At 38.6% G+C, this 26504-nt stretch overlaps 1 protein-coding gene across 11 annotated transcripts in view; it reads left to right on the top strand.

The window, feature by feature from the left end:
* The first annotated feature begins 6342 nt into the window (after positions 1-6342).
* Positions 6343-26504, top strand: part of ncam1a (neural cell adhesion molecule 1a) — a 428525-nt gene continuing 408363 nt past the window's right edge. For 2 of the 11 annotated variants that reach the window (XM_049466504.1, XM_049466497.1), the window contains exon 1: positions 6346-6953. In XM_049466504.1, coding sequence (XP_049322461.1) covers positions 6902-6953 — 52 coding nt within the window. In that variant the 5' untranslated portion in view covers positions 6346-6901. Of the gene's footprint in view, positions 6954-26504 lie in introns of all 11 variants that reach the window. The other 9 variants (XM_049466500.1, XM_049466502.1, XM_049466496.1 and 6 more) reach the window with 8 other exon arrangements.

Raw genomic sequence — 26504 nt, 5'->3', positions numbered from 1 at the left:
TACTTATTTTAAGTTAAGTTTAAGTATTTTTTTAAAATTGTTTTGTTACATTTCTTTTTTTCAGATGTTTTGTTGCACAGAACACTAATAGAGACCTGTTCTACATCAGAAAAGATCATAAACTAGCCAATAAAACTGTAGTTTTATTGCCCCGCCCACACCATTGAAAAAAAATAATCAGCAACTCAGACATTAGGGAATGACAGCACTACAGAAAAAATGAGGCAAAGTAATAAAAGCTCATTTTTATGATTCTTTATGATTTAGAACACTTTTTTTTTAATCATGTTTAGGAATAAAAAGATTTTTTATATAAATTTAATATTAGGAAAGAAATATTAGAAATGTTGTGTGCACTACAGACAGAAAACAGTTATCATACAAAGTATTTTTCCATAACTGGAACATAATATAATAATTCAGGTCTGAAATGTTTAAAAACTCAAGCAGCACTGCTGTATCTGATGGCGGCAACTTTACAGGTAAAGGAAATAAAAAACGTTCAGTGGAAGTCAATGTAAAAATATTTTATTCCACTATTTGTTAGATTTATTATAACATTCTTGACAGCAATAATGTGTGTCTTTTTTTAAGGTGTGTTTTCTTCTAGAAACTACAGGGACTGTTGGCTATAGATATTTTCATTAGCTGTTTTTGAAATGCAGCGCTACCGAAGGACTATAGAAGAAGACCATCATTGATTAACTTACCCTCAGCAGGCCACTGCTGCTGCCCAGTGAAGCCTCCCCTGCAGGCACAGATTACAACCTCCAGCTATCTTGTTTATGGAGAGCAGGACAAGTCCAGATCACCTAACAGAGATGAACAAATAGGATCCCACTGAAGCATGCATGCTAAGCTTAACATCTCTCTTACAAGAATTAAATCAGGCAAAAGTATGTGGTGCAGAAACCCGAAGAAATGCTCACTGTCGTTTTGGGAGCAGGGAGGCAAAACAGCAATCACTTCTGATTACAGATTTTATGTATCATTAATCATCATTGCACATTCTCTCATGGATTAATCTGCAGGTGAGAGTGTGTCTTTGTTTCGCGCTGTGTGTTAATCTCAGTCTTGCATGGTGCACGTAATGTAAACACAGGGATTTTATTTACTGAATGAATAAAGCTGTTAAACTGATGCGGAGCAAATCCAGTCTGTGGATATTCTAATTGGATTTTAATGAGTGACGTTCTGCAATGTTTAGAGTTCATTAATCCATTCAACCACCCGTCTTCTTATCCTCTTTTTACTGGTCAAGGGTGGGTCCAGTGCTACCATTGGGAATTATTGGGAATCATTGGGAACCAGACAGCCTTCTAGTCTTTTGAATGTTACTGTATAGAGTGCAGATATAGACATGTAACACATAACATACGACATACAGTCTATATCAGTCAAACTTAAGAAACACCTTCAATTCAGTGTTTTATCATCATTTCATATTATTACGACAGCTTTGCACATCTTGGCTGGATTTTCTCAGTCAGCTTTATAAGGGTAGAGTCTTTGAGAGCATCGGTTGTAAAGTAGTGAAGAGGTAGAGTTGGTATACAGTGAATAGAGAGAATAATCTTGCTAGATTATGGCAAGAACTACTCAACTAAGTAAAGAAAATGAAGGTCAGATAATACAGAAATGTTCAAGAACTTATCTAAAAGTATCCTCAAGTGCATTTGCAAAGCCCATCAAAAACGCTATGATGAAATTGGGACTCATCAGGATCACCACAGGAAAGGAAGAGCAAGAGTTACCTCTGTTGCACAGGATAAGTTCATCAGAGTTACCAGCCTCCGAAACTGTAAGTTAACAGCACCAAGATGAACAACTGGAATTATTTAATAAACCAAAAATTGTTAAATAAACCAATACATGTTTTATATAAGATCTGAAATTGGTCTTCAGTTAACAGCTGTGCTGAACTCGTCAAGAGTTAATTATTTGAATTTATTGTCTCTTAATGTGTTTGAGAGCATCAGTTGTAAAGTTGTGAAGAGGTAGAGTTACAGGTATACAGTGAATAGCTCTATTTGATTTATATTCTAATCCATATTAAGGCAAGAACTACTCAACTAAGTAAAGTAAAAAATGACTTTAAAAATGAATCAGACAATTTGAAACATTTTAAGAACTTTGAAAGTATACTCAAGTAAAGTCGCAAAGACCATCAAAAACGCTATGATGAAACTGGCACTCATCAGGATTACCACAGGAGAGGTTAGAGCAAGAGTTTTGTCTGTTGCAAAGGATAAGTTCATCAGAGTTACCAGCCTCAGAAACCCAAAGTTAACAGCTTCCCAGATAAGATCACCTAAATGCTTCATTTTAATATTTTGGTTTGTTTAATACTTTTAATTTACTACATGATACATAGAAAAACATTGCCTGAGGAGGTTTGTCCAAACTTTTGACTGGTACTGTATATTTTTTTATTTTATTTTAATCATGAGTGACATTTGATATTCATTTCATCTCTAAGCAATTTATTCTTTTAAAAACATACAAAAAAGACCAAAATAGCTGAACACTCATTAATAAGGCTCAGGATTATTTTAGAGAGATATCATCATAGTTTTATCTAGTCACAAGATTTTATTACAAGAGTTTTAAAGAACGCAAATGTCATCTTTTCTTAGGTCAGCGTGGTGAGGAATGATGGAAGCATTTTTTCTGGTACTATCAGCTTCCTGATCAGTGTGTTAGAGACCAAAGAGATGGCAGTGTTCACTAATGGTATAATATTATAACTCACTAAAGTGTCTGTAATAAAATAATAACAAAATGAACCATGAAACAGTAGATATATTGGTGTAAGATATCAAAGCAAAATGTCTTTTTTATGTATTTAAGCTTAATTAAAATGGAATGAGCAATAGATGTGTAGCAGGATCCTGTTTTTAGTGTTAATCCCTGCATAATAATAAATATCAAATATTTTCACTGTATTATAATAAAAAAGAAAAAAATATTTCTAGAGATTTCTCTACAGAGTTTTACAGAGTGCTGAAACTGGGTTATATAGCTCTTAGTTACAATGGAATACTTATTGTTAAAGGTTAAATATATACAGCTCTGAAAAAAATAAGAGACCACTTCAGTTTCTCAATCAGTTTCTCTGATTTTGCTATTTATAGGTTTATTTTTGAGTAAAATGAACATTGTTGTTTTATTCTATAAACTACAGACAACATTTCTCCCAAATTCCAAATAAAAATATTGTAATTTAGAGCATTTATTTGCAGAAAATTAGAAATGGCTGAAAAAAACAAAATACAAAAAATGCAGAGCTTTCAGACCTCAAATAATGCAAAGAAGCAATTTTTTATAATAATATTTATAAAGTTTCAAGAGTTTAGAAATCAATATTTGGTGGAATAACCCTGGTTTTTAAGCCAGTTTTTGTGAATCTTGGCATGTTTTCCTCCACCAGTCTTACACACTGCTTTTGGATAATGTTATGCCTTTACTCCTGATGCAAAAAATCAAGCAGTTCAGTTTGGTTTGATGGCTTGTGATCATCCATCTTCCTCTTGATTATATTCCAGAGGTTGATTTTTTGTACCAGTAGTGGCATAAAGCTGTCCAAAAGCAGTGTGTAAGACTGGTGGAGGAGAACATGCCAATATGCATGAAAACTGTGATTAAAACCAGGGTTATTCCACCAAATATTGATTTCTGATCTCTCTGAACTTGGATATATGGATATAAACTTGTTAAAAATAAATTTGCATTTTTTGAAGTCTGAAAGCTCTGCATCTTTTTTGTTATTTCAGCCATTTCTTATTTTCTGCAAATAATACGTTAAATGACAATATTCTATTTGGTATTTGGGAGACATGTTGTCTGTAGTTTATAGAATTAAACAACAATGTTCATTTTACTCAAACAAATACCTTTAAATAGCAAAATCAGATAAACTGATTCAGAAACTGAAGTGGTCTCTTATTTTTTCCAGAGATGTATTCCTAAACTTGTGGCTGTTGTGATTCATTTGAAACCATCTGCTACGTCACACTGCATATTTATGAAGAGCTGTAAGTAACCAGTGTGACTTTCTCACATTGCAGAACTACATTTTCACCATAAGAAGGCCTGCTGTTCAGTTCTGAGCACTGCATGCTTACCCACCTTGGATTGGAACTAATCAACTTATATCCTGTGTGAATATTCATAAAGCCTAATCGTGCCCTGATTCTCTGATTAAAGGCCTGATATCATGGAAAGAAGAAAGCTGATCTCATCCCCCGTTTATGAAACAAAATTGTGTAAAAACTGATAGTTTACTTAGCCAAAATGTGGAAAACCAGCAAAACATTTTAAATCTGACATGCTCTTCTTTACACTGACATGCCAAAAGTCATGGGATAGCAATATGTAATTAGATCATTGATCATCAAGTGTTTGCCCACACCTGTATTGGTTCTGAGGTGTTATCTTGTGTGAGTAAGGCTAAAAACACTTGTCAGAGTGCTTATGTACTGTGTTTCTGTTAATGTGGCAGGGGTGTATAAAGTTTTTTTTTTAAAGGTGGCTAGATTGGGATATATATATAACGTAAATACACCTAAATAACACATTATCTTACCAAAAAAATCTACAAATTCAGAAAACACAAACATACAGAAGAATTAGCATCTATTTAAACACTGAATTTCAGATTTACAGCTGATTATTAAGACCTTACAAAAGCATTACCTATGGATCAACAAACATCAAATTAAGTATTTCTTATAATAATATACATTTGGCTCATTTTGCAACAGATTTCTTAAATAATAAACTTTCATCTTTATTAAATTCACATGTTCTCCCTATTAACTTGAACTAATGTAGAAACAAATGGCTTGAATGTATAGCTAGCTAACTTATATAACACAGTAAAGCAACATACTATACATTGATGTACTTCTGCTACAGTCAGGTGAAAGGAATTATTGAAACGTGTCAGTGAGTCAGAAATAATATATTTTATTTCAGATATTTTTTCAGATGGACTGACCTTCATTTCCTAAAGTAATTATTTTCTTTATTTAGTTGAGTAGTTCTTGCTTCTCATAATCTGGATTAGAACATTACTATAATAATAGAGCTATTCACTGTATACCTGTAACTCTACCTCTTCACTACTTTACAAACACATTAAGAGGCAAGAAATTCAAGTAATTAACTCTTGATGAGACGCAGCTGTTAACTGAAAGCTGTTTTAGGTGACTCTACCTCATAAAGATAACTGAGAAAATCCAGCCAAGATGTGCAAAACTGTCATCTAAACAAGATGTGCTACTTTTAAGAATCTAATGCTTGATTTTTTTTATTTAATATGTTGTTTTTATGTTGTATGTTTTATGTTAACAAGAGTTAATTACTTGAATTTCTTGCCTAATAATGTGTTTGTAAATTAATTAAAAAATCAACCATTAGATTCTTCAAAGCAGCACATCTTGTTTAGATGACAGCTTTGCACATCTTGGCTGGATTTTCTCAGCCATCTTTATGAGGTAGAGTCACCTAAAACGGCTTTCAGTTAACAGCTGCGTCTCATCAAAAGTTAATTACTTGAATTTCTTGCCTCTTAATGTGTTTGAGAGCAACAGTTGTAAAGTTGAGAAGAGGTAGAGTTGGTATACATAATCCATATTATGGCACAAACTCTTCAACTGAGTAAAGAAAAAAATAACATAAAAAAATGAAGGTCACTTTAAAAAAATAATGTACTGCACTGTACTGTTCTCATTTCCCATTATATATCTATTTAAACTTTTAGATTTTATCTGTTCGGTATCATTTATTTTACTTCAGTCATGGATATATGGAGATATTTGGGGTGGATTATTAGTATAATGATATTCTTGACTTCTTTTTATATTTTATAATATATTCATATCATATCATATCATATCTTTTACAACAATCACATGTCATTTTCATTTTGGTGCAGTTTTGTTGCATTTCGTTTTGTTATTTTATTCAGTGTTTTGTTTTATCGCCAAGAGTATCATTATATAAGAGACCACTTATTACCAAATTGAACACCTCTGGAATATAATCAAGAGGAAGACGGACGATCACAAGCCATCAAACCAAACTGAACTGCTTGAATTTTTTGCACCAGGAGTAAAGGCATTTAAGTTATCCAAAAGCAGTGTGTAAGACTGGTGGAGTAGAACATGCCAGCATCTTTTTTTTGTGTGTTATTTCAGCCATTTCTCATTTTCTGCTAACAAATGTTATTTTTATTGGTTTTCACAAATATTTTTATTTGGAATATGGGAGAAATGTTGTCCGTAGTTTGTAGAATAAAACAAAAATGTTTTTTTTTTTACTTAAAAATTTCCTTTTCTTTATTTGTTTAGGCTTTATTACTAAAGGCTACAAACAAACCTGGGCGCACTATATTTTTGTCAGCTCACTGAAAGAAACTCATGAATACGAGAGACTAGGGGGGATATATCGACTGACCTTTTGAAAATAGCCTTTGCCTATAGCAATATAAGGGTTTGGTTCGTGAGACTCCTAATCCGAATTAGCCCGAGAAGTCCATGACAAGATTTTCCAAACGCACCATCTGCTGTTCGGGTCGTGCAGCAGCAGCAGCAGCAGTAGCGGCGGTGGCGGAGGAGTACCAGCGTGCGGCTGCTGAGAGCAGTAGAGAGCGAGAGCGCGCGCCTGTCTGTGTGTCTGTGTGGCGTTGGCGGAGTGATCCGTGCTAGTGTGTGCTGCGGCTAAAGCTGAGCGAGCGAGAGCGGGAGCGAGCGTGCTGCGTTCAGCGAGGTTCAGCCTGTAACGGAGCCATCCTCAGGAAAATAGCGAGAAAAACAGCGCAGCGGTCCGAGAAATAAACATCCCCGTCCGCTCAGACCCCCTCGCGCACCCTTTCTGCCTCCCGGAGAGACCTTTTACAATGCTGCAGACACGGGAGCTCGCCTGGACGCTGCTTTTCTTTGCTTGTGCAGGTAAGAGCGAGCCTTATTTCCCAGCGAATGATGCGCGCGCGCACTCTTAGCGGGTTAACTTTCTTTACACGCTGTTCGCTGCCTGCATCCGTCCGTTTTCCCCCTCGCTGTGGTCCTGATGCGGCTTTTATAGCGCCCTTTTTTTTTTTCTTATATTCCCTTTATTTTCTCTCTTTCTCTTATTTTCTTATTCTGTATGGTGGCTCTAAGGATGGTACATTTATTTGGCTGAATAGAGGGCACTGAATTCTCTACGTACCATAGAGAATTTGTTGTTTGTTTGGTTGTTTGTTTTATTTATTGTGAGGAATCCGTCTACTGAAGGTTAGTTAGTAAGCTAAGTGAACCAGGCGGGACCTCCACAAGATCTCCACACACACATGCATATACTAACAATTAACATATGCAACGTGGACCCTTATAGCAGTCTATGAGAGGAAGATAAAAAAAGAGAGAGAGAGAGAGAGAGACTAGAGAGATTCAGTGAGACAACTCACTGAGACACTGTAATTTATCTGTCCATAATGTTCCGTTCTACAGCAGCTGCTTATGGTAGATACGTTTTCCCTCCGTCTGTGGTCCTGATGCAGTTTAGTTTTTTTATTGTCCTCTTTTCTCTTTTTTTCTTATTCCCTTTTTCTGTGTGGTGTCTCTGTAGAAGGCACTGAATTGGGCTAGTTGAATTATATGTATCATAGAGAATAATGGTACTTAGCAAGGTTGTTTGTTTTATTTATTGAGAAGAACTCATCTACTGGAGGTTAGTAAGCTAAGTGAACCAGGCTGGACAAGACCTATACAAAACCTTCACGCACAATAACAGATGCAACGTGGACCCTTATAGCAGTCTACGAGTGGAAGATAAAAAGAGAGAGAAAGAGAGAGAGAGGAAGGTGGAGAGAGACTAGAGATCCAGTGAGAAAACTCAGTGAGTCACTGTAATTTATCTGTCTGTAATGTTCTGTTCTACAGCAGCTGCTTATGGTAGATACGTTTTCCCTCCTAGTGGTCCTGATGCAGTTTTTGTGGCCCACTGTTCTCTTTTTCCCTCTCTTTTCTTTTTCTCTCTCTCTCTCTCTCTCTCTCTCTCTTATTCTCTTATTCTGTATGTTTGCTCTAAGGTTAGTACATTTATTTAGGTGAATAGAGGTCACTGAATTAGACTAGCTAAATTATATGTACCATAGAGAACAATGTTAGTTGGAATCCATCTACTGGAGGTTAGTAAGCTAAGTGAACCAGGCTGGACCGCTACAAGATCTCCACACACACACAATGCATGTGGACCCCTATAGCAGTCTATGAGAGGAGAAGATAAAAGAGAGAGAGAGAGAGAGAGAGGGGGGGGGGGAGAGGAGGATAGAGAGAGACCAGAGATCCAGTGAGAAAACTCACTGAGACACTGTAATTTATCTGGCTATAATGTTCTATTCTACAGCAGCTGCTTATGGTAGATATGTTTTCCCTCCTTGTGGTCCTGATGCAGTGTTTGTAGCCCTCTTTTCTCTTATTCCCTCTCTTTTCTTTCAGTCTGTATGTTGGCTCTAATGCTGCTACATAGAGGGCACTGAATTAGGCTAGCTGAAATATACGTGCCATAGAGAATAATGGTAGTTAGCTAAGTTGTAAGTTTTATTTATTGAGAGGAACTCATCTACTGGAGGTTAGTAAGCTAAGTGAAACAGGCTAGACCTCCACAAGACCTCAACACACAAACACAATGTGGACCCCTATGGTAGTCTATAAGTGAAAGATAAAAAGAGTGAGACAGAGAGAGAGAAAGAGAGAGTATAATAAACTGGATATTGAGTGAGAAAAACTCACTGAGACACTGTAATTTATCTTTCTATAATGTTCAATTCTACAGCAGCTGCTTATGGTAGAAACATTTTCCCTCCTTGTGGTCCTAATGTAGTTTCTGTAGCCTTTTTTCTTTTTTATTCCCTCTCTTTACTTTTTCTTGTCCACTCTATATGGTGGTTCTTAAGCTGGTACATTTATTTAGCTAAATAGAGGGCACTGGATAGAAAATAATATTACTAGCTTGCTAGGTTTTAGAGATCTGGATGGGTGTTGCTCATCTACATTAGCTAGCCAGTTAAGTGCCAGAACCAGGCTGGACCTTCACAAGACCCATATGGCGGTCAATGATGAGGAAGATAGATAGATAGAGAAAGAGAGAGAGAGAGACTGGAGAGCCAGTGGGATGACTCATTGGGCAACTGGAAGATCCAGGTCTTTAATTAATTTGACTATAATGTCCAGCAGCAGCTTATGGTAGATCTAGTTTCCTAGTTTTTATAGCCTTTTTTCTCCTTTCTCTCTCTCTTATTCTCTTAGTCTGCATGGTGGCTAGCTAAATTATCTTAATAATCTATGTACCATAAATACTAATGGTGTCTAGTTTAGGTTTCTTGTTTTTTTACTGTGAGGAACTAGAAACTACTTAGAGTAGACCTGGATGGAGGGTGGCTGCTTGTCTACTGTATTTAAGTGCTTCCACACATGCAACATGGACACTTATTGCAGTCTGTCTGTGCAAAAGAGATATAGATGGAATGAGAGACTGGAGATTCAGTGGGAAGAGTTAGCAACAGTTTATGATTTTCCCTCCTTTTGGTACTGATGCTGTTTTAGCGCTCTTCCCTCTCTTATTTAGCTTTGAGAATGGCTGTTTGGTTGGTACATGTATTTAACTAAATGTAGGGCACTGAATTAGGCTAGCATTGGGAGTTCAGCATGCAAAGTAGACCTCTATAGCAGTCTTAGAGAGATAGGTAGATAGATAGATTGAGATTAAGTGTGAAACTGGGAGATAATAAACTGGGTGTCTAATTTGTTTGCCTATAATGTGTTCTATTCTACTACATCAACAGCAGCAGCAGAAGCAGCTTCTGGTAGATAGCATCATAGAGAATGGAAAGAACCTGGTTAGACAGTCCAGTCTTTATCTCCCTCTTCCATTGAGTCTGTGTTTGTCTATCATCGCCAGAGCCTGGAACTATTTAGGAATAAAAAGCCAGAACCGGATAATTCCTGGCTCTGGTGGTGATAAACTAATGACTAGTCTAACACAGACTCAATGGGAGATAGACTGGACTGTATAATCAGATTTTTTTCTATTCAATCTTCTGAATCTCCAGTCTCTCTGCCATAGAGAGAGACAGGTCCACGTTGCATGTGCTTGCGCTTGTGGAGATTCAGCCCGGGGCACTTAAATAGCAAGCTAGAGAAGCAGCCATCTGCTCCTCCAGGTCTCAGAGCTGCTCCTGACCATTAAACCATGGAAGTGCTTCTTTTACTGATGAGGTTTTTTGTAGCTGTGTGTGGTTTGGTGGTGACCTGCCTGGGAGCTTTGTGTGTATGTGTGTGTGTATATGTGTATGCATATGTGTGTGTGATGGGAGCTGGGCTGTGCTGGGAAGGTTGTGTTGGTCAAAAAAAGAGAGGAACAAGAGGGAAAGATAGAGAAAGATTGGATATTCAGTGAGATTTCCGTAATTTGATTGGATATAATGTTCGATTCTACAGCAACTGCTTATGGTAGATATGTTTTCCCTCTATGTGGTCCTGATGCAGTTTTTATAGCCTTATTTTCTCTCTCATTCCCTTTCCTTTCTCTCTTTTTCTCTTATTCTGTATGGTGGCTTTATAGTTGGTACATTTATTTATAACAGGAGGCACTTAATTAGGTTAGCTGAATTATATATATGATAGAGAACAATGTTAGCTAGGTTGTTTGTTTTATTTATTGTGAGAAATCCATCCACTGGAGGTTAGTAATCTCAGTGAACTAGGCTGGACCTCCACAAGACCTATAGCAGTCTGTGTGTTGGTGGTGGAAGAGGGGGGTATTCACATTTAACACAACCCCCCAGCATAAGCAGAGAGAAAGAAAGAAAGAAAGAAAGAAAGAAAGAAAGAGAAAGAGAGAGAGTGTTTATGACAGCAGGAAAAGTTAAATTGTCATCACTCTACTTGTGCACTCGAGGGGGCTTTTCTGGCTTTTGTAGCCAAATAAGCATGTTGTGACCATTAATCCAGATCAGGAAAATGACTAGAGGGCAAATCACAGTTGATTAAAAGTGGGAAGGTGTTTTGCTTTGCTCTGAACAAATCATACACACCCTGCAATTCCAGCGTTTTAATATGATTTCTGATAGTGAGGGGGAAGTAATGGGGGCTTGTGGTGGGGTGTTTCTGCTGCACTAAAACACCCTGTTGCTTGGGCGGGAATGAGGAAACGAATCTTAACCAAGGAGATCTCGCTTTCCCTCTCTCTCTCTATCTCTCTCTCTCTCCCTTTTCCTCTATTTCATCTTCATTTGAGGTCAAGCACAAGGCTCTGCTAGACTGCTAGACTGCAGCATCGAGGTTAAAATAGGTTAACCGTGTCTTACAGTAAGAGGTGGGGGTGGGCTTAAACAATGCTGCTGGTAACTGTAGAGCGCACCTGCACCTGTCACTGTCTGTCTCTCTCTCTCTCTCTCTCTTACTCTCTCACTTTCCCTTTCTCTTTGTCTTTGTCTCGATCTTTTTCTCTATAATATGTCTCTGACTCAATCTCTCTCTCTCTCTCGTTTTTTTCTTTTTCTATATGAGTTTATCTTTGTCTCTACAGACTGTTGCTGTCTTTGTCTCTCAATCCTTCTCTTTCTGCCTCTCTCTCTCTCTCTCTCTCTTTCTTTCTTTCTCTATATATCTGCCTCTATTATTTCTCACTCAATCTGACTTTTACTTGATCTCCCTCCCTCCCTCCCTCCCTCTCTCTTTCTTTCTATGCTTTACATCCATCCTTCTCTTTCTAACTCTTTTTCACTGCTTCTATCTCTTTTTCTTAGTCAATCTGGCTTTTGGCCCAATATCTGTCTCTCCGATCTCCAATATCTAGCTCTCTGCTTTCCATCCATCCTTTTCTTTTTAACTTTCTCTTACTATCTTTCTGAATCTCTCTTTTTAACTCTTTTTCACTGCCTCTATTTCGTTTTCTTATTCGATCTAGCACTTGCCCCATCGCTCTCTTTCTCTACCTAGCTCTCTCTCTTTTTCTAAATCTCTCTTTCTATCTTTCTATATCTCTCTTTCTACATCTCTTTCCCTCTCTGCTTTACATCCATCCTTCTCCTTCTAAGTCTCTCTTTCTATCTTTCAGACTCTCTCTTTCTAACTCTTTTTCACTGCCTCTATCTCCTTTTCTTAGTCAATCTGGCTTTTGGCCCAATATCTGTCTCTCCGATCTCCAATATCTAGCTCTCTGCCTTCCATCCATCCTTCTCTTTTTAACTTTCTCTTTCTATCTTTCTGACCCTCTCTTTTTAACTCTTTTTCACTGCCTCTATTTCTTTTTCTTATTCAATCTAGCACTTGCCTCATCACTACCTTTCTCCATCTAGCTCTCTGCTTTCCATCTATCCTTCTCTTTCTAAGTCTCTCTTTCTATCTTTCTATATCTCTCTTTCTACATCTCTTTCTTTCTCTTTCATTCCCTCTCTTTTATCAGGCTTTACTCTATCTCTCTCTCTCTTTCCTCTTCCTCACTCAATCCTTCTCCTTCTAACTCTCTCTTTCTATCTTTCCAACTCTCTCTTTCTCTTTCTGTCACTCAATCTGGCTTTTGCCCCATCTCTCTCTCTCTCTCTGCTCTCCATCACTTAATTCTTCTCCTTCTAAGTCTCTCTTTCTATCTTTCTGACTCTCTTTTCTAACTCTTTTTCACTGCCTCTATCTCTCATTCTGACTTAATCTTTCTCTTGCCCTATCTCTCTTTCTCTCTTTGCTCTCCATTACTCAAATCTTTTCTTTCTTACTCTCTCTTTCTACATCTCTCTTTGCTCTTCATTACTCAGTCCTTCTCTTTCTAACTCTCTCTCTTTCTATCTTTCTAACTCTGTCTTTCTACATCTCTCTCTTTCTTTCTCTCTCTCTCTCTCTCTCTTTGCTCCTCATCACTCAATCCTTCTCTTTCTAACTCTCTCTTTCTACCTCTCTCTTTCTCTCTCTGTCTCTTTCATTGCCTCTATCTCTTTTTCACACTCAATCTGACTCTTGCCCCCCTCTGACTTTTTCTCTATTTCTCTTTCTCTCTGTTTTAATCATGCTCTTTCCTCTATTTCTCTCTCTTTCTCCCTTTCCCTCCCTCTTTCGCACGCTTGCCTGCTCTACATTTTTGGTACAGGGAGGCAGTATTGCTTTAGTGTTGTAGGATGTTGACATGTTAATGTTGATTTGCAGCTGCTCCTGTGTGTGAGTGCGTGATGGGTGGGACAGAAAGAGAGAGAGAGAGAGAGTGATAAAGAGATAGAGACGGATGGAAAGTGATGCACCGCAACAGTCATCAGGCATTCAAGCCCTTCCCTACATTCATCAGATTCCTGTAGGCTTAAAGTACAGGATAGGCTGGAGTCTTCGCAATCCTTTCATGTAAAAGTGGCGTCGTTAAAAAGAGACCAATAAAAGTGGAGTAAAGAGCTTTTTGCAAGACTTTAGACATGCAGCTGAACCTCAAGAGGAGGGCAAGGAATATGATTAGTCGAGAGAAAAAAAAGATGAAGTAGGAAAAAATCCAAGTAAGTTCACATCTGGAACTTAAACTACTGTGGTGAGTTCAAAGCCACTATGAAAATAAAATGGCCTATTTTTGAGAGTAGGAAACTGTAAAGCAGAAATAAAGAGAAGGGAAAATAAGTTGCAACAACGGAAAGTTTTCCTCTGGAACTGGACGTCTGATGTCAGTGCAGAGAGTATGGATGACTAAGGAGGTATTTCTTCATTTTTTCAGTTTTTCCAGGTGAGCTTAGAGGAAGAGGCGGATGATAAAGCAAGTGAACCTGATTTAGTGCTTTCCCCATATGCAGTTAATCAGTCATGACATGTTTAGTATCTGACTTATGCTTCTTTAGTTTCTTTAGTTTAGTTTAGTAAGCGAAGATGCTATGCTCACATTGCTATACTAGACTGGACTCTGATTTATACATCTGTAACTATATAACTCTATATAAACTAGTTAACCAAGTTAACCAAGAGCCTACTATGAACACTATGAGCCGAGGATCGCAGTACTCGAGTCCCGGCCATCAGCAGCCGGAGTCTGAGAGAGCGTAATTGGGTATGCACTTCCCTCTTCACTTCCATTGTGATCTTGGTCTGGTTATCTTATATGACTATTGGCTGATATATTGGAGCTGTTGAGCCAAGTTCATTGAGCAAAGTCAATTTGGTTAAAATTCAAATAAACAAATGTAACATGTACCCTAATATACCTTATATACCACTATTGTCCTTGTGATATCACACAGAATAGGCTAAAAGACATTTGTGTGCATGTGTTAGCAGTGTTAGCTTAGCTTATCTCCCAACACTCAATGCTAAAGATGTGCAAATTCACACATATATAGCTTGTCTAGTCCCATAAGAGAAGCATTGCCAGTAAAATAGGACTTTCTGAAGCAGAAAACATAAATATGAACCTATTGGCACCATGTTTAATGCCAGCTGTGGGCTAGATATGTATAAATCCCTGTATAAAATGCTCCATCCAGTACTTTTGGGATGAGCTGGGGAGTTGGGGTTGGGGTGGGGTGATGTGAGGTGGTGATCAATCAACCTTCTGACCTTGCCAGGATTGATTCTCCAAAATCTACTTAGTAAACCTTCCATGGGCAGTAGAGACAGCAGTTTCTACACGTTTTAGTACTCTTGATTTAATAGACATTAAATGACCGAGCAGGTTTTCTGAAACTTTTCTGAAACTGTCCAATGAAAAACAAATATATCCGTTTTTGTCGATTTTTAGTTTACTACATAACACCATGCCAAAACTTCCTAATGAACAGACCGTTAGAAATACTTAAAAATGACCTGAAATAAACTCTTCCATTAAAAGTTAAGACATTTTTTCTCTATCCTGTAAAGTTGCTGATTTGGAGATAACTGTTTTTCATTGGACAGCGAAGATATACAGACCCATTGCCATTACCCAAACTCTTGATGAACCAAAGTATACAGAATAAGATTTAAAAAATCTAACTATTTTTTGGACAACTTGTCTACATTTGAGATAGGAGATAACACATTTTCCCTAAAAGTGCTCTCTTTAGACAGGAAACCTATCCTAATAATATTCTGCCTGACTATAATAAAGTGTGTCGTATTGTTGGTGACAAATAATCAGGACAAACACAAAACTTGTGAGAAAAAGAGATAAAGTGTTTTGTTTTTTTTTTGGTTGATTATTCAAACCCTCAAGAGCCATTTTTCTCTTATTGGATCTAAAAACAAACTATGTGCAGGTATGTATGTGTGTGGGAAACATAAATAGAGAGAGAGAAAGAGAGGGAGAAAAAGAGAGAGATAGAGGAGGAGAGAGGGGAAGAATAGAAGGGAGAGAGAGAGAAAGAGAAAGAGAGGAAGAATAGAGGGGAGAGAGAGAGGGAGAGAGAGGGAGATGGATAGCTAGATAGACATAGCTGTGCAACCTGTGCAACATAAGTGATGATTGTGTCTTCGGTAGATCCATTATCTTGTCAGATTTTATCATTTCATTTGATAATTTGAGGAAACCATCATGTGTAACCTAACCCACTTCCCTCTGAAAGAGGCTCTGTCTTTGGATTGTATAGTGAATATGTGCTGGGAATACGTCAAGCCCCCCAGATCCATATCCTGGCCTAGCTGTTGCTAATGCATTCGTTTAGCCGGCTAGCTGTCGTTTCTTCAGGCTACTCTTTTCCTCCCCGCCCTTCTCCCTCTAAAGAAGCAGGTGTAAGGTGTAGTGATCCAGTGATCCTTATTACTAAAAGCAGAGAGTGAGCAATCCAGTATGGTGAGTTTCTTGTCCTGCACTCAGAGTATTTCTTTACATTTCTACACACGTTTTTGGTTTCTGTACCTGGACAATGGAAGGATGATGTTACCTTCCCTGCAAATCCCCTGCTGCTCTGAGGAACAGCAATTTTTGGGCGAAATTGCAGTGAAGGAACAAAAGATACCGGAAAGTTTTGGAGTAGGGATGGGCGATATGGCCCTAAAATAATATCACAATATTTCATGGTATTTTTGTACTATAACGATACTCTTGGCCATATGACAAAACACTGATATAAAAAAATATATATATTTTGAGAATACACTACTGCAACAAAATAAAAACTGAGATATAAAACAAATACAAGAGTTCTATCAGGTTTGTAACAGAAGTCAATGATCCATAATGTCATTATACTAATAATAATGTACTCCAAATATCTCTATATATCCAGGATTAAAGTAAAATAATTGATACTCTGGACAGATATAATCTATAAGTCTCTAGTCTATAAGTCTCTATTAGATAAGTAATAGGAAATTAGAACAGTGTGATTTTTTTCTTTTACTAAAAACAGCTATAAAAAAAACATAGCTATTATAACATAATATCGCCAACATTTTTGAATATGGTGAACGATATTATACCCTAAAATATTGTGCAATATCACCCATCCCGAATTATCACAACAGATTACTACTTTTTTGCTGTTTTTGCTGTTTTTTCGTATTTCCTATTATATATCTACTAGAGACTAGAGACTATATCTGTCTAGTATCATTTGTTTTACTTTAATCCTGGATATATGGAGATATATGGAGTGCATTATTATTAGTATAATGACCTTCTGGATCATTGACTTTTACTGTTACAAATCTGATAAAATTCTTGTATTTTTTTATATCTTAGTGGGTGTGTCATATCATATCGTATGCAATAATAAAATTGAATTTTCATTTTGTTGCGGTAGTGTATTTTTAAAATTTTTGTCATTATCATAAAAATATTGTGATATTAATTTAGGGCCATATCGCCCACCCCTAGTGATGAGTAATGCTGAGCACTGTTTTACACTGTTTACAGTATGAGATTAGAGTGCAAAAATGAGAAATTCAAACCTGGTGTGAAATATAATGTATTTATAACGTATACATGGATCTATAGTTTATAGTAAGTAGTTTAAAATTTTGTTTTTTTTTCACTGTATTTGCTTTTATTTCAGTTTTTGTGTTATTTTCCCTTTCCCACGCCTTTCCACATTTATTTGCCAGGGTTTGGGGAGAGTCATCACAGTGTGGGCCTGCCATCGCTGCTGAAAAAACGAATACCATCCAGAGGAAACATTGTACTATATTTTGATTAGTTGTACTATACAGTACTATATCCTATTTGATAGGAGTGTACAGTATCAGTACTCTACAGTACAGAACAAACTGAATAGTGAATTATAGGTAATAAATAAATGAGAAATAACAGATTTGAGCATATTTTAATGTGAGTTTTGAAGTGATTGTTACAAATCACTCTCCATATCCGCGATGCTGTTTACGCAGCGACTCTGCATACAAATAAATACCTTTAATTAATACTTTAGTTCGATATGCTACAACTGACGGTGCAGAATCTCCTCCAGTTGTTCGGTGGTGTTTTCCACCGCTTGTCACTTGATAAGGATGGGCTGTCTATGCATATTAATCACTCTGTGAATGGGGACCCAGGCTGATTTGCATTGTGTTCGCTCTGAAGGCGTCCTATAGAGCGCGGAGGGGGGAAAAAGAGAGGGAAAAAAAAGGAGGGAAATGGGTTGGGCTTTGTCATGCTGAAAAGCCACCCCCCTCAGCGTTTCAGCCCTGCTTTGAAAGGCTTTCTCCTCGCTGAAGGAGGAGGGCCTCCTACAGTCGCAACCGCAGAGAGTGCAGACAGACGTTAGTGCACTAACCCCCCCCCCCCCTCCCCTCCTCCACACACAAACTCACACACACTCATACACCCCCAACATCACGTTTCCCTCGCTTTTCCCTCACTTACTCACACTCTCTTACTCTCTCTCTCTTACCCACTCTGTCTCTCATGCTCTTGCATGTCACTTTCTCTCCTTCTCTGTTTCTCTCTGTCTCTCTGTGTATCTCTCTGTTTGTCTGTCTCTTTTTCTCTATGTCTGTCCCTCTGTGGCCTGTGGATGTTGATGTGTGTAGAAATGTTGTAGAATATTTTGGGGGGCTGTGATCTAGGTCCTCCCCCCAGAATGACTCATCAGTCTCTGATGTAATGCTTAGCAATGGCAGCTAGGTCATCCTGGGGGGTTTATACCCCTTACTGAATGCCTCACTGTGCTGCTGCTGGCAAGCTGCTGGGAATTGTCCTTCTCCATTCTGTTGAGTGCAGTGGTGCTTTTTCATTGTATTATTTAATTTTATTTTAATATGATGTCAGTGTCATGAACGGACAGGACGCAATAAACAGACTTTATTATAAAAAGGGATAATACAGAGAATAGTAAGAGTAAACAGCTGTAGCAGGGGTTAAACATACCAAAAAAAAGAGAGACACTCCAGGGGTCAAAGCACGGCAAGAAAATATCAAAATTAAGGGCAGAAACAGGGTCAAAAATACAAAAAAAAACAATTTCAGTAATCAAGAGAGTCAACACAGACAAGGGTAACACTTTAACTAAAGTGGATGAACCATGCAAGTGAAGGTGATTTCGTACTGAGAAGAACAGGTGAAATCAATACTCTGGGGATTGGCCTCCCGGTAGTGTTGTGTGCAGCATCATGTGGTTGTGTGAGGAGGTGATGTCAGTGTATTCATGATATCATATTCCAGGGGCTGGAGATCGCACAAAAGATACAAGTTCTATATTTTAATCTTCTGATATTATATTCTCTATTATTGTATTTGTATTTAATTTAGATGCATCTAAAATGCATCTACATCTAAAAGTTAAAAGTCCATATCCATTTTCTTTATTACTTTATACTGTTTACTGTTTGGTTTTATTTTTAAGGCTGTTGCCCTTAAATAATACAATATATATTTTTATAAATTGCACAGTAATCAGAATAATGTTTTCTTCCCTTTCTCTGGATACAGGGAGTGCTTAATTTTATTGCCTGACCAGAATAACCTTCATGGTTAAAGGTCACCCAGCTGGTGTTTTTTCTTTTACCATAGTCTTTTACATAAACTAGCAAATAAGCAATAATTCAGTCTTTGCTTGCGCTTAAAATCTGAATGTGTAATGAGATTGCTTTTAACACACTCTCTAATTATGAGTGGCGTGAAGCAGTGGGAGGGAAGTATAAGGCTGGAAGGTAACGAGAGATTGGCTGTGCCGTTACAGACTGAGCGATCTGTCTTGTGGTTAGAGGCTTCTGTTGGACATTGTTAGTGCTAATGTGTTGCTGTGTGATGTGCTGTATAATGTTAATTATACAGTGTAATAATAGAGGGCGCGAGTGATGAGAAGATACACAGATTTTCTGTTCTGATATGATTCCAATACAAAGCTATTGATTTGCTACATGATACAATACAAATTCTTGTACGATAACAGTTTGCATATTAATATTTTTTGTTTATTGTTCTTATATTACATTATTGTTATTTATATTATCACTCGTAAAGTTGTTGTTGTTACAATACTAAAGTGTAGAAAAATTTGGCACGAGATCTCGCGAGATTAAAATGGACAATATTTCTTGTCAGGCTTAAACCTGTCTTGCGGGGCAAAAATACAGTTAAGTGTGGACTTTTTAAGAGGGATCTGGCAACTCAGTAGCGATAGTGATAGAGTATGATGTCTGAGCAGGGAGAGCAGCTCTCAGCAGAAGAGGAAAATTCGGGCATTTGTATAGAAGATGCTTCTGCTACGTTTAAGTTGTATGTCTGGCTGCATTTTGTCTCCAGTGGAAACAATAAACGGTAACAGAGTGACCAACAAGAAACAAACCATATATAAAAACTGTAAGTAAATCCTACACGTGACTGTTTCATAGGCAGTTGTACTAATCCCTTAGCTCTGTACTGTATTTAAAAAAATGTTCTGTCTCTGTTTGCACTTCAAGCATAGTCTTAATATGACTGGTTATGGTTAGGCATAGTTAAATTACAAGAGATTTAGTAGAAAATAACACAAACCATAGGCTTAATATGACTGGTTGTGGTTTGCACTTATTGTTTGCACTATATAAGACCTAGAAAAGTTTAATTTTTATTTTTTTATTCTTAATTCTGTTTCTTATAGAATTAACGTGTGAGAGAAACCAGTCTGTTAAATTTGCGTTATATGATTTGTTCAAATAAAACTCAGCCATTTTTCATTTTTGACGTTTTCTTTAAAATTTTCATTTTAAATCTCGTCTCGTCTTGTCTCGTTCTCGTGAACCCAATATCGTGTCTCGTCTCGCCTCGTAATATAAGTGTCTCGTCACACCCCTAGCATTCATATAAACTGCAAACATAAACAATTATACAAGAAAATACCCTTAAAATTCAGAATATTGCTATTGACTCAATATGGATGGTGGTTTTACTGTGCCATGATATAAGGCACACTCCTACAGTGTAATATAACGGTGCCATGGTTTTTAGTAACCATAAGCTAAGAAAATGAGCAGATTTATAGATGTTAAACATCCTGAAAGGCAGAGTAGCAACAGTGTGCTGAAGCTGTTCAGTGCACAAGCTTGGCAGAGCATGCCCAGAATGAATTCTATCAGTTTTCCTGCCAGAACATCTTCAAAAAGAGGTAGCTCATTTAAAAATGTCCCATCCAGGCATTCATTATATCCATGCTTTTTAATACTAAACACTTCCATGTTTACAAATTTGCTTCTCTCATGATAGAACTAGCAAACAAACCTGAGTAATAATAAAATAGATAAATAGATTTAGTAATAGTAATAATAGTTCTTCTGACTAACTGTACTATTTTCTATTTACAATGAAACAATACACTGTCTAAAAGGATGTGCTATATTGTAATGTACACTATAATCATGATATTGCTTGTATGAAAGCATTGTAGTTTGCATTTATTTTGCTATTTTTTTGTGAAGATTCATACTTTTTGTATAATATTTTTTTATTACTGCTGCACTTCATAAAAACTATGTTTCAAAGCCTGGTCTCTCCCGAAAGCGCACCTGTCTCTCCCACACACAGCTTTACCTGCGATCTCCAGCCTCCGGACTACGTTACCCAGAATGCATCATCCAAAATGACATTCCCACACACTCCCTTACATGATCACATGCATTGAACATGGCACCTCCATAAAGTCAATCACCAGAATATTGAATTCACCTGTTCACACCCCACTCATATAAGTATACCCTCATGCCACACACACCTTTTGCCAGTATTGCCAGTTTTACATGTACAGTGCTTTTATCTCATTGCCTTTATTTACCCTCTTGTGTATGACCTTGATTTTGCCTACCCTCTGATATTGTTTCCTAGCATATGATCCTCTTTTGTTTTTCTTAGCCTCAATTTTGCCTTACATCTGATATCGCCTGCTCTTCAATGACATTTTTTACATTTTTCTGTTTATGGTATGTTTACTCTATGCTGCTGTTTTTTACTGCTATTGAACCTGAACATTTTGATCACTTCCTTTACTGTAATTTTTGTAAATAAACCATTCTATTTTCTGCGCATGTCTGAGCCCTGTCTTGCCAAAAACACTAGGCTGCAGAAAACCCAGATGAATAGTTCTGACTTAGTTTTGACTTGTAATTCTGTTTTTAGTAGTAAATCTTTACTCTCTCACTAATACTCTAATACTAACTAATACTAACACTCGTCAAACAGCATCTCATTCTGATAACACTGATAAAGTAGAGCAGCGCTGAAGAGATCAGGTGACTGACGTGACTGCGCTAAGCCATTTGTTTTTCTCATATATCAGGAATTCATGCCAATATTTGCATTGCCATAGTAGCACTGAAACTATTCTCTCATTCTGTCTTTTCTGTCTCTCTCTCTCTCTCTCTTTCTCTCTTTATCATTCACACACACACACACACACACATGTTCTGAATACGAGATGCACACAAGTGCAAATACTGAGATGTGTGTACTGCATCCGCGGTTAAAGCTCAGGCTTATCTGATGTGCTTAGGGTACAGAATTACCTGCACAAGTGATGTGTTCCAGGTTGTCTTCAGCTGCTTAGTCTTATTTGGATGCTTCGGTCTACAGGAGGGTTTAATCTGTTGTAGTCGCCCAAGCAAAATGTTATTTTTTTTTACCTACTCTCATTCCCGTAGCCTGTTGACCACAGTCTGCTTAAATCTCATGGGCAGTGTGCCTTGACCTACATTGAGAGAGAGGCTCCAGGAAGGGCGCAGAGCTTTTAATTTGCTGTCACTATCCATTTCTCCACCACAAAGTGGCATTATTAAAAGAGACGGTGTTGACATTTCATATCCTACCTGTATGAAATTGCAAGTTGAGGCAAAAAAAAAAAAAAATGCACGCTGAGCTGTTCCACTGTAAACTTGTTTATTATTATTTACCTCCACCATCTCCCAGCAGCATCTCCTAGCATGTTTTTACCGCTGTAATGAATTCCTCTCTCGTTCGGCCGTCCAGCTGCGACCGGAAAGCTCAGCGTTGTCGCTGTGATTGCCTCCTCCACCTTTGATCGCCTTCCCCTTGCATCTCTTTCCTCACAGCCACCCTTCATGCTCCCTAGTGTCACCGCTTCATTCACATCACAAGATGCTGCCAGCCTGCATGCAGGTGGCCTACAATTCCAGGCAGGTACTTAGTCACTCGTCCCAGGTGCCAGCATTCAAGTCTGCTGTCGCTGAAAGACAGAGATACTAAATACAAAGAGGAACAATGTCACAGTTTTAAGCTAAATTTGCGTTAATACTTGACTTTTTTCATAGATCCCATTAGGGCTGAACGATTTTGGAAAATAATCTAATTGCATTTTTTTATCTATAAATTGCGATTGCGATTTAAAATGCGATTTTTTTTGTCTTCATAAGTATTTTTCAACAACAGAAGCAATAAATCAATCTGTTTAATAATAAATAATGTCAGATTTATTTAAAGCACAGATAACAATAAAGCAAAATATCTATGCTTTTCCTTTTCACCATTTGTTTTTTTTTATAGAAAAATAAATACATAAATAGCTTTTCCTTTTCACCATTTTTTTTTATTAGGAAAAACAATAGATTGTTAACTTACTTTAACTTACTGCTCTCCAGCTAGTAACATCATGAAAAATTAAAGTGCAAAAAACATAAAGAGAATCTGCTTTAACCAACTCGTTATTTTCTGTATTTGAAGATGCAGCACTGGTCGTTGGCATTTTAGCCTTGCAAATACCACACAAGGCTTTGTGGTGTTTTTTTAAATGCTGAAAAAGGTTTGTAGTGTTACCTCGCGTCGTAGCAACAGTAGCAAGGCACGTTTAGCACAGTACCTGACGTTGAGCAGCATCTTCTTTTTTAAAGCCAAAGTAATTCTACACAACTGATGTGTTAAGCCATTGTGCAACAAGGGCGTTTTCACACCTGTAGTTCGTTTCTAATGAGTTCGTTTACTTGGAGCGTTTTCTCGCTCTGTTCGGTCTGGTTTCCCATAGGCATAAATTTAAACGCACCAAAATGCGCATCAATAAACCACGCGAGCAGCTTGTGTCCTCTGATTGGTCAGAGCTGTCTGACACGGGAGTACATTAAATATAAATATACGAAAAAAGTAAATACAGCGAGAAGATTTTGTGTTCCAGCGCAAATATCTGTGCTTTAACACTGAACGCTGAAACGCTGCACTTTCAAACACAGTGTTTCTGCGTGCAGCGCAGATTTATACATAATAAACAGAGCAGTGAATGCAGTGCGTGCCTGGACACAGTGTTTGTTCACAGCTGTGATAATTAGCGTTATCTGGCTAATATATTAGTTTAAACTATGCTTGCTTTATCAGCAGTTTAGCTCAAATAAATGGCTTATATTTAATAGGTGGACCCGATCGAGACCGGATCACGTTCTCACCACAAGCGAACCGCTCCAGAGTTCGTTTGGTACCTGGAGGAGGTGGTCTCGGTCCGGTTCTTTTGATCCGCACCCGAGTGCGATTACTGTTTTTACACCTGCTCAATCGAACCGCACTAAAGTTACAAACGGACCAGAGTTCGTTTTAACCGGACCAAATAGTGCTGGTGTGAAAACGCCCTAAAGTGCGCTGTGTTGACTTCACTTCTCCACCTCCCTGCCTTCTGCTCTGGTATGCTCCGCTCGTCCTCGGCTTGGCTCGCTCCCAAGTCACGTGACCAGTCAAATCGCAGCCAAGTGCGGTTAGAGAATCGCGTTTTAAAATATCGCGAGATTATCGCAAATGCAATTAATCGTTCAGCCCTAGATCCCATAGAAGCTAAGGAACGCTGCACAGACCTGTGGGATATGTGTCTGTGTACTGCATTAAATGTCGATGTAATTTCTCCACAGACACAGACATTTTAGCCAGATGATGCTGGTCACAATCATACAATTATTGTGGCATTTCTATAGTGGCGTTTTTAGCTTTGATTGCAGCACAAATTCACTGTGGCATCTTTTTAGTAAGCTTCTGCTTTGTTACAATAATTATTTCAATCCAGTATTGCATTAATTTTTCACCAAGATCTTGCAGCACTGATGATGGTGAGTCTGACCACTGCACAAAGCAGCTCTTCTCCATCCAGCACATCCCAAAGATTCTCAATGAGGTTAAGGTCTGGACTCTGTGGTGAACTCTCTCTCAATCCATGTGTGAAAATGATGATCTCATGCTCCCTGAACCCTGAACTCTTTCACAATTCCAGACCCATGAATCCTGACATTGTCATCTTGGAATATGGCCGTGTGATCAGGGAAGAAAAAAGTCCATTGATGGAATAACCTGGTCTATATTCAGTATATTCAGGTAGTCAGCTGACCTCATTCTTTCAGCACATACTGTTGCTGAACCTAAACCTGCAGACCAACTGCAGCAACAACCAACCCCACATCATTTACTTACTTACATAAATCCAGGTGGAGATTAACATTTTTTTGGGCCAGGCTTAAGTATATTGGCTAATCATTAACTAAGGATGGAAGTCTTGTGTAAGCTGTTGTCTGCTGAGATGAGAGATGTTGTAATTTTGTTTTTTGAAAGTTTCCGTAATGCTCTACGTGGCATCTGTTTACAGCATTGGTGTTAATGTTGACTGTTGACTGCCTGTTCTTTTTTTGTTGCACATTGTCATGGTCAGAACAGAATAGCAGACAAGCGCAGATACTGATAAAAACAAAATGTGTTTATTATGATAATAAACAGATGAAATCAGGGTCGATACAAAAACAAGGGTGATCACCAGTAGACAGAGTAATGCAGACAAAACCATACCATAAACGAGAGACAGTCCAGAGTTCATACACAAGCAATCCAGTATCAGAGATAATCCAAGAGGCGGTGGTGAAAGTACAGTCCAGGTCATACACAAACAATCCAACATCAAAGGCAGAGGCAAGAATCGGCGTCGAGAAACAAAAAGCAAGGTCATACACAAAGTAAACGGAGACAAGAGATAAGTAACGCTTTGTATGAGGATAACCTACAATACGCGGCGATGAAGTCTGTTTGGCGTGCACCTTTATAGTGCCAGTAATCAGTATTCGGGGCTTCCTGGTGGAAGCAGGTGAGGTGTCACGTGATCAGGTGAGTGCGTGATGTCAGCGGGTGGTGCATTCTGGGTAGTGTAGTTGTTAACCTGAGAACCTCCGTTAGAGCTGGGTGTGGAAGGGACAGAGGAGCTAACAGCACCAGACGTGACAGTACCTCCCCCCAAGGGAGTCGGAACGGAGCCGGAACGGGGACGACCACGACGACGTCCACCCGACGGGCAGGGAGTACCGGCGGGAGGACCAGGCGTAGCCTCAGAGGTGCCGGGCAGGCGGGGGTTGCGAGACTGGGAACCCCTACGTACCGGAGCCGAAGAAGAGAGTGAGCGCTTGGGACGCCCACGGGGTCTAGGAGCAGGCTTACTAGGGTGACGGGCATGAAATTCGGCCAGTAGAGCAGGATCCAGCACGTCACCAGCGGCAACCCAGCAACGCTCCTCAGGGCCGTAACCCTCCCAGTCTATGAGGTACTGGAGCACACCGCCACGCCTGCGTGAATCCAACACCTCTCGAACCGCATAGGTAGACGAATCCTCCCCCTCCACAGCCGCAGGCGGCACGTCATCTGGAACACCCTCAGCAAGCGGACCTGGGACAAGAGGCTTGAGCAGAGAAACGTGGAACGAGTTATGCACTCTGTACTGAGCTGGCAACTCAATCTTATAAGTCACCTCGTTAACCTGAGACAACACCTTAAATGGGCCAATATACTTAGGCAGCAGTTTCCTACAGGCCCCCTCAAACCTCAAGTCCCGGGTCGACAACCACACCCTGTCTCCGGGTTGGTATTGGGGGGTGGTACCACGGTGTCTGTCGGACTGCTCCTTATATTTCCGTAAGACTTCCGAGATCTGCTGATGCGTCTCCTCCCACACCTGCTCACTCCGCTTCATCCAGTCGTCAACAGCGGGAATCTCAGTGGACGACGCTGTCCACGGAGCTAACGGAGGCTGATAACCCAGAATGCACTGAAAGGGAGTGAGACCAGACGTGGAGTTAGTTAAGGAGTTTTGGGCTATTTCAGCCCAAATCAAATATTGTGACCACTCAGAAGCATGCTTGAAACAGTATAACCGT

Source organism: Astyanax mexicanus, chromosome 17 (genome assembly GCF_023375975.1).
Source record: "Astyanax mexicanus isolate ESR-SI-001 chromosome 17, AstMex3_surface, whole genome shotgun sequence".
NCBI lineage: Eukaryota > Metazoa > Chordata > Actinopteri > Characiformes > Acestrorhamphidae > Astyanax > Astyanax mexicanus.
The sequence above is the reverse complement of the archived record's forward strand: the minus strand, read 5'-3'. Positions and strand labels throughout refer to the sequence as shown.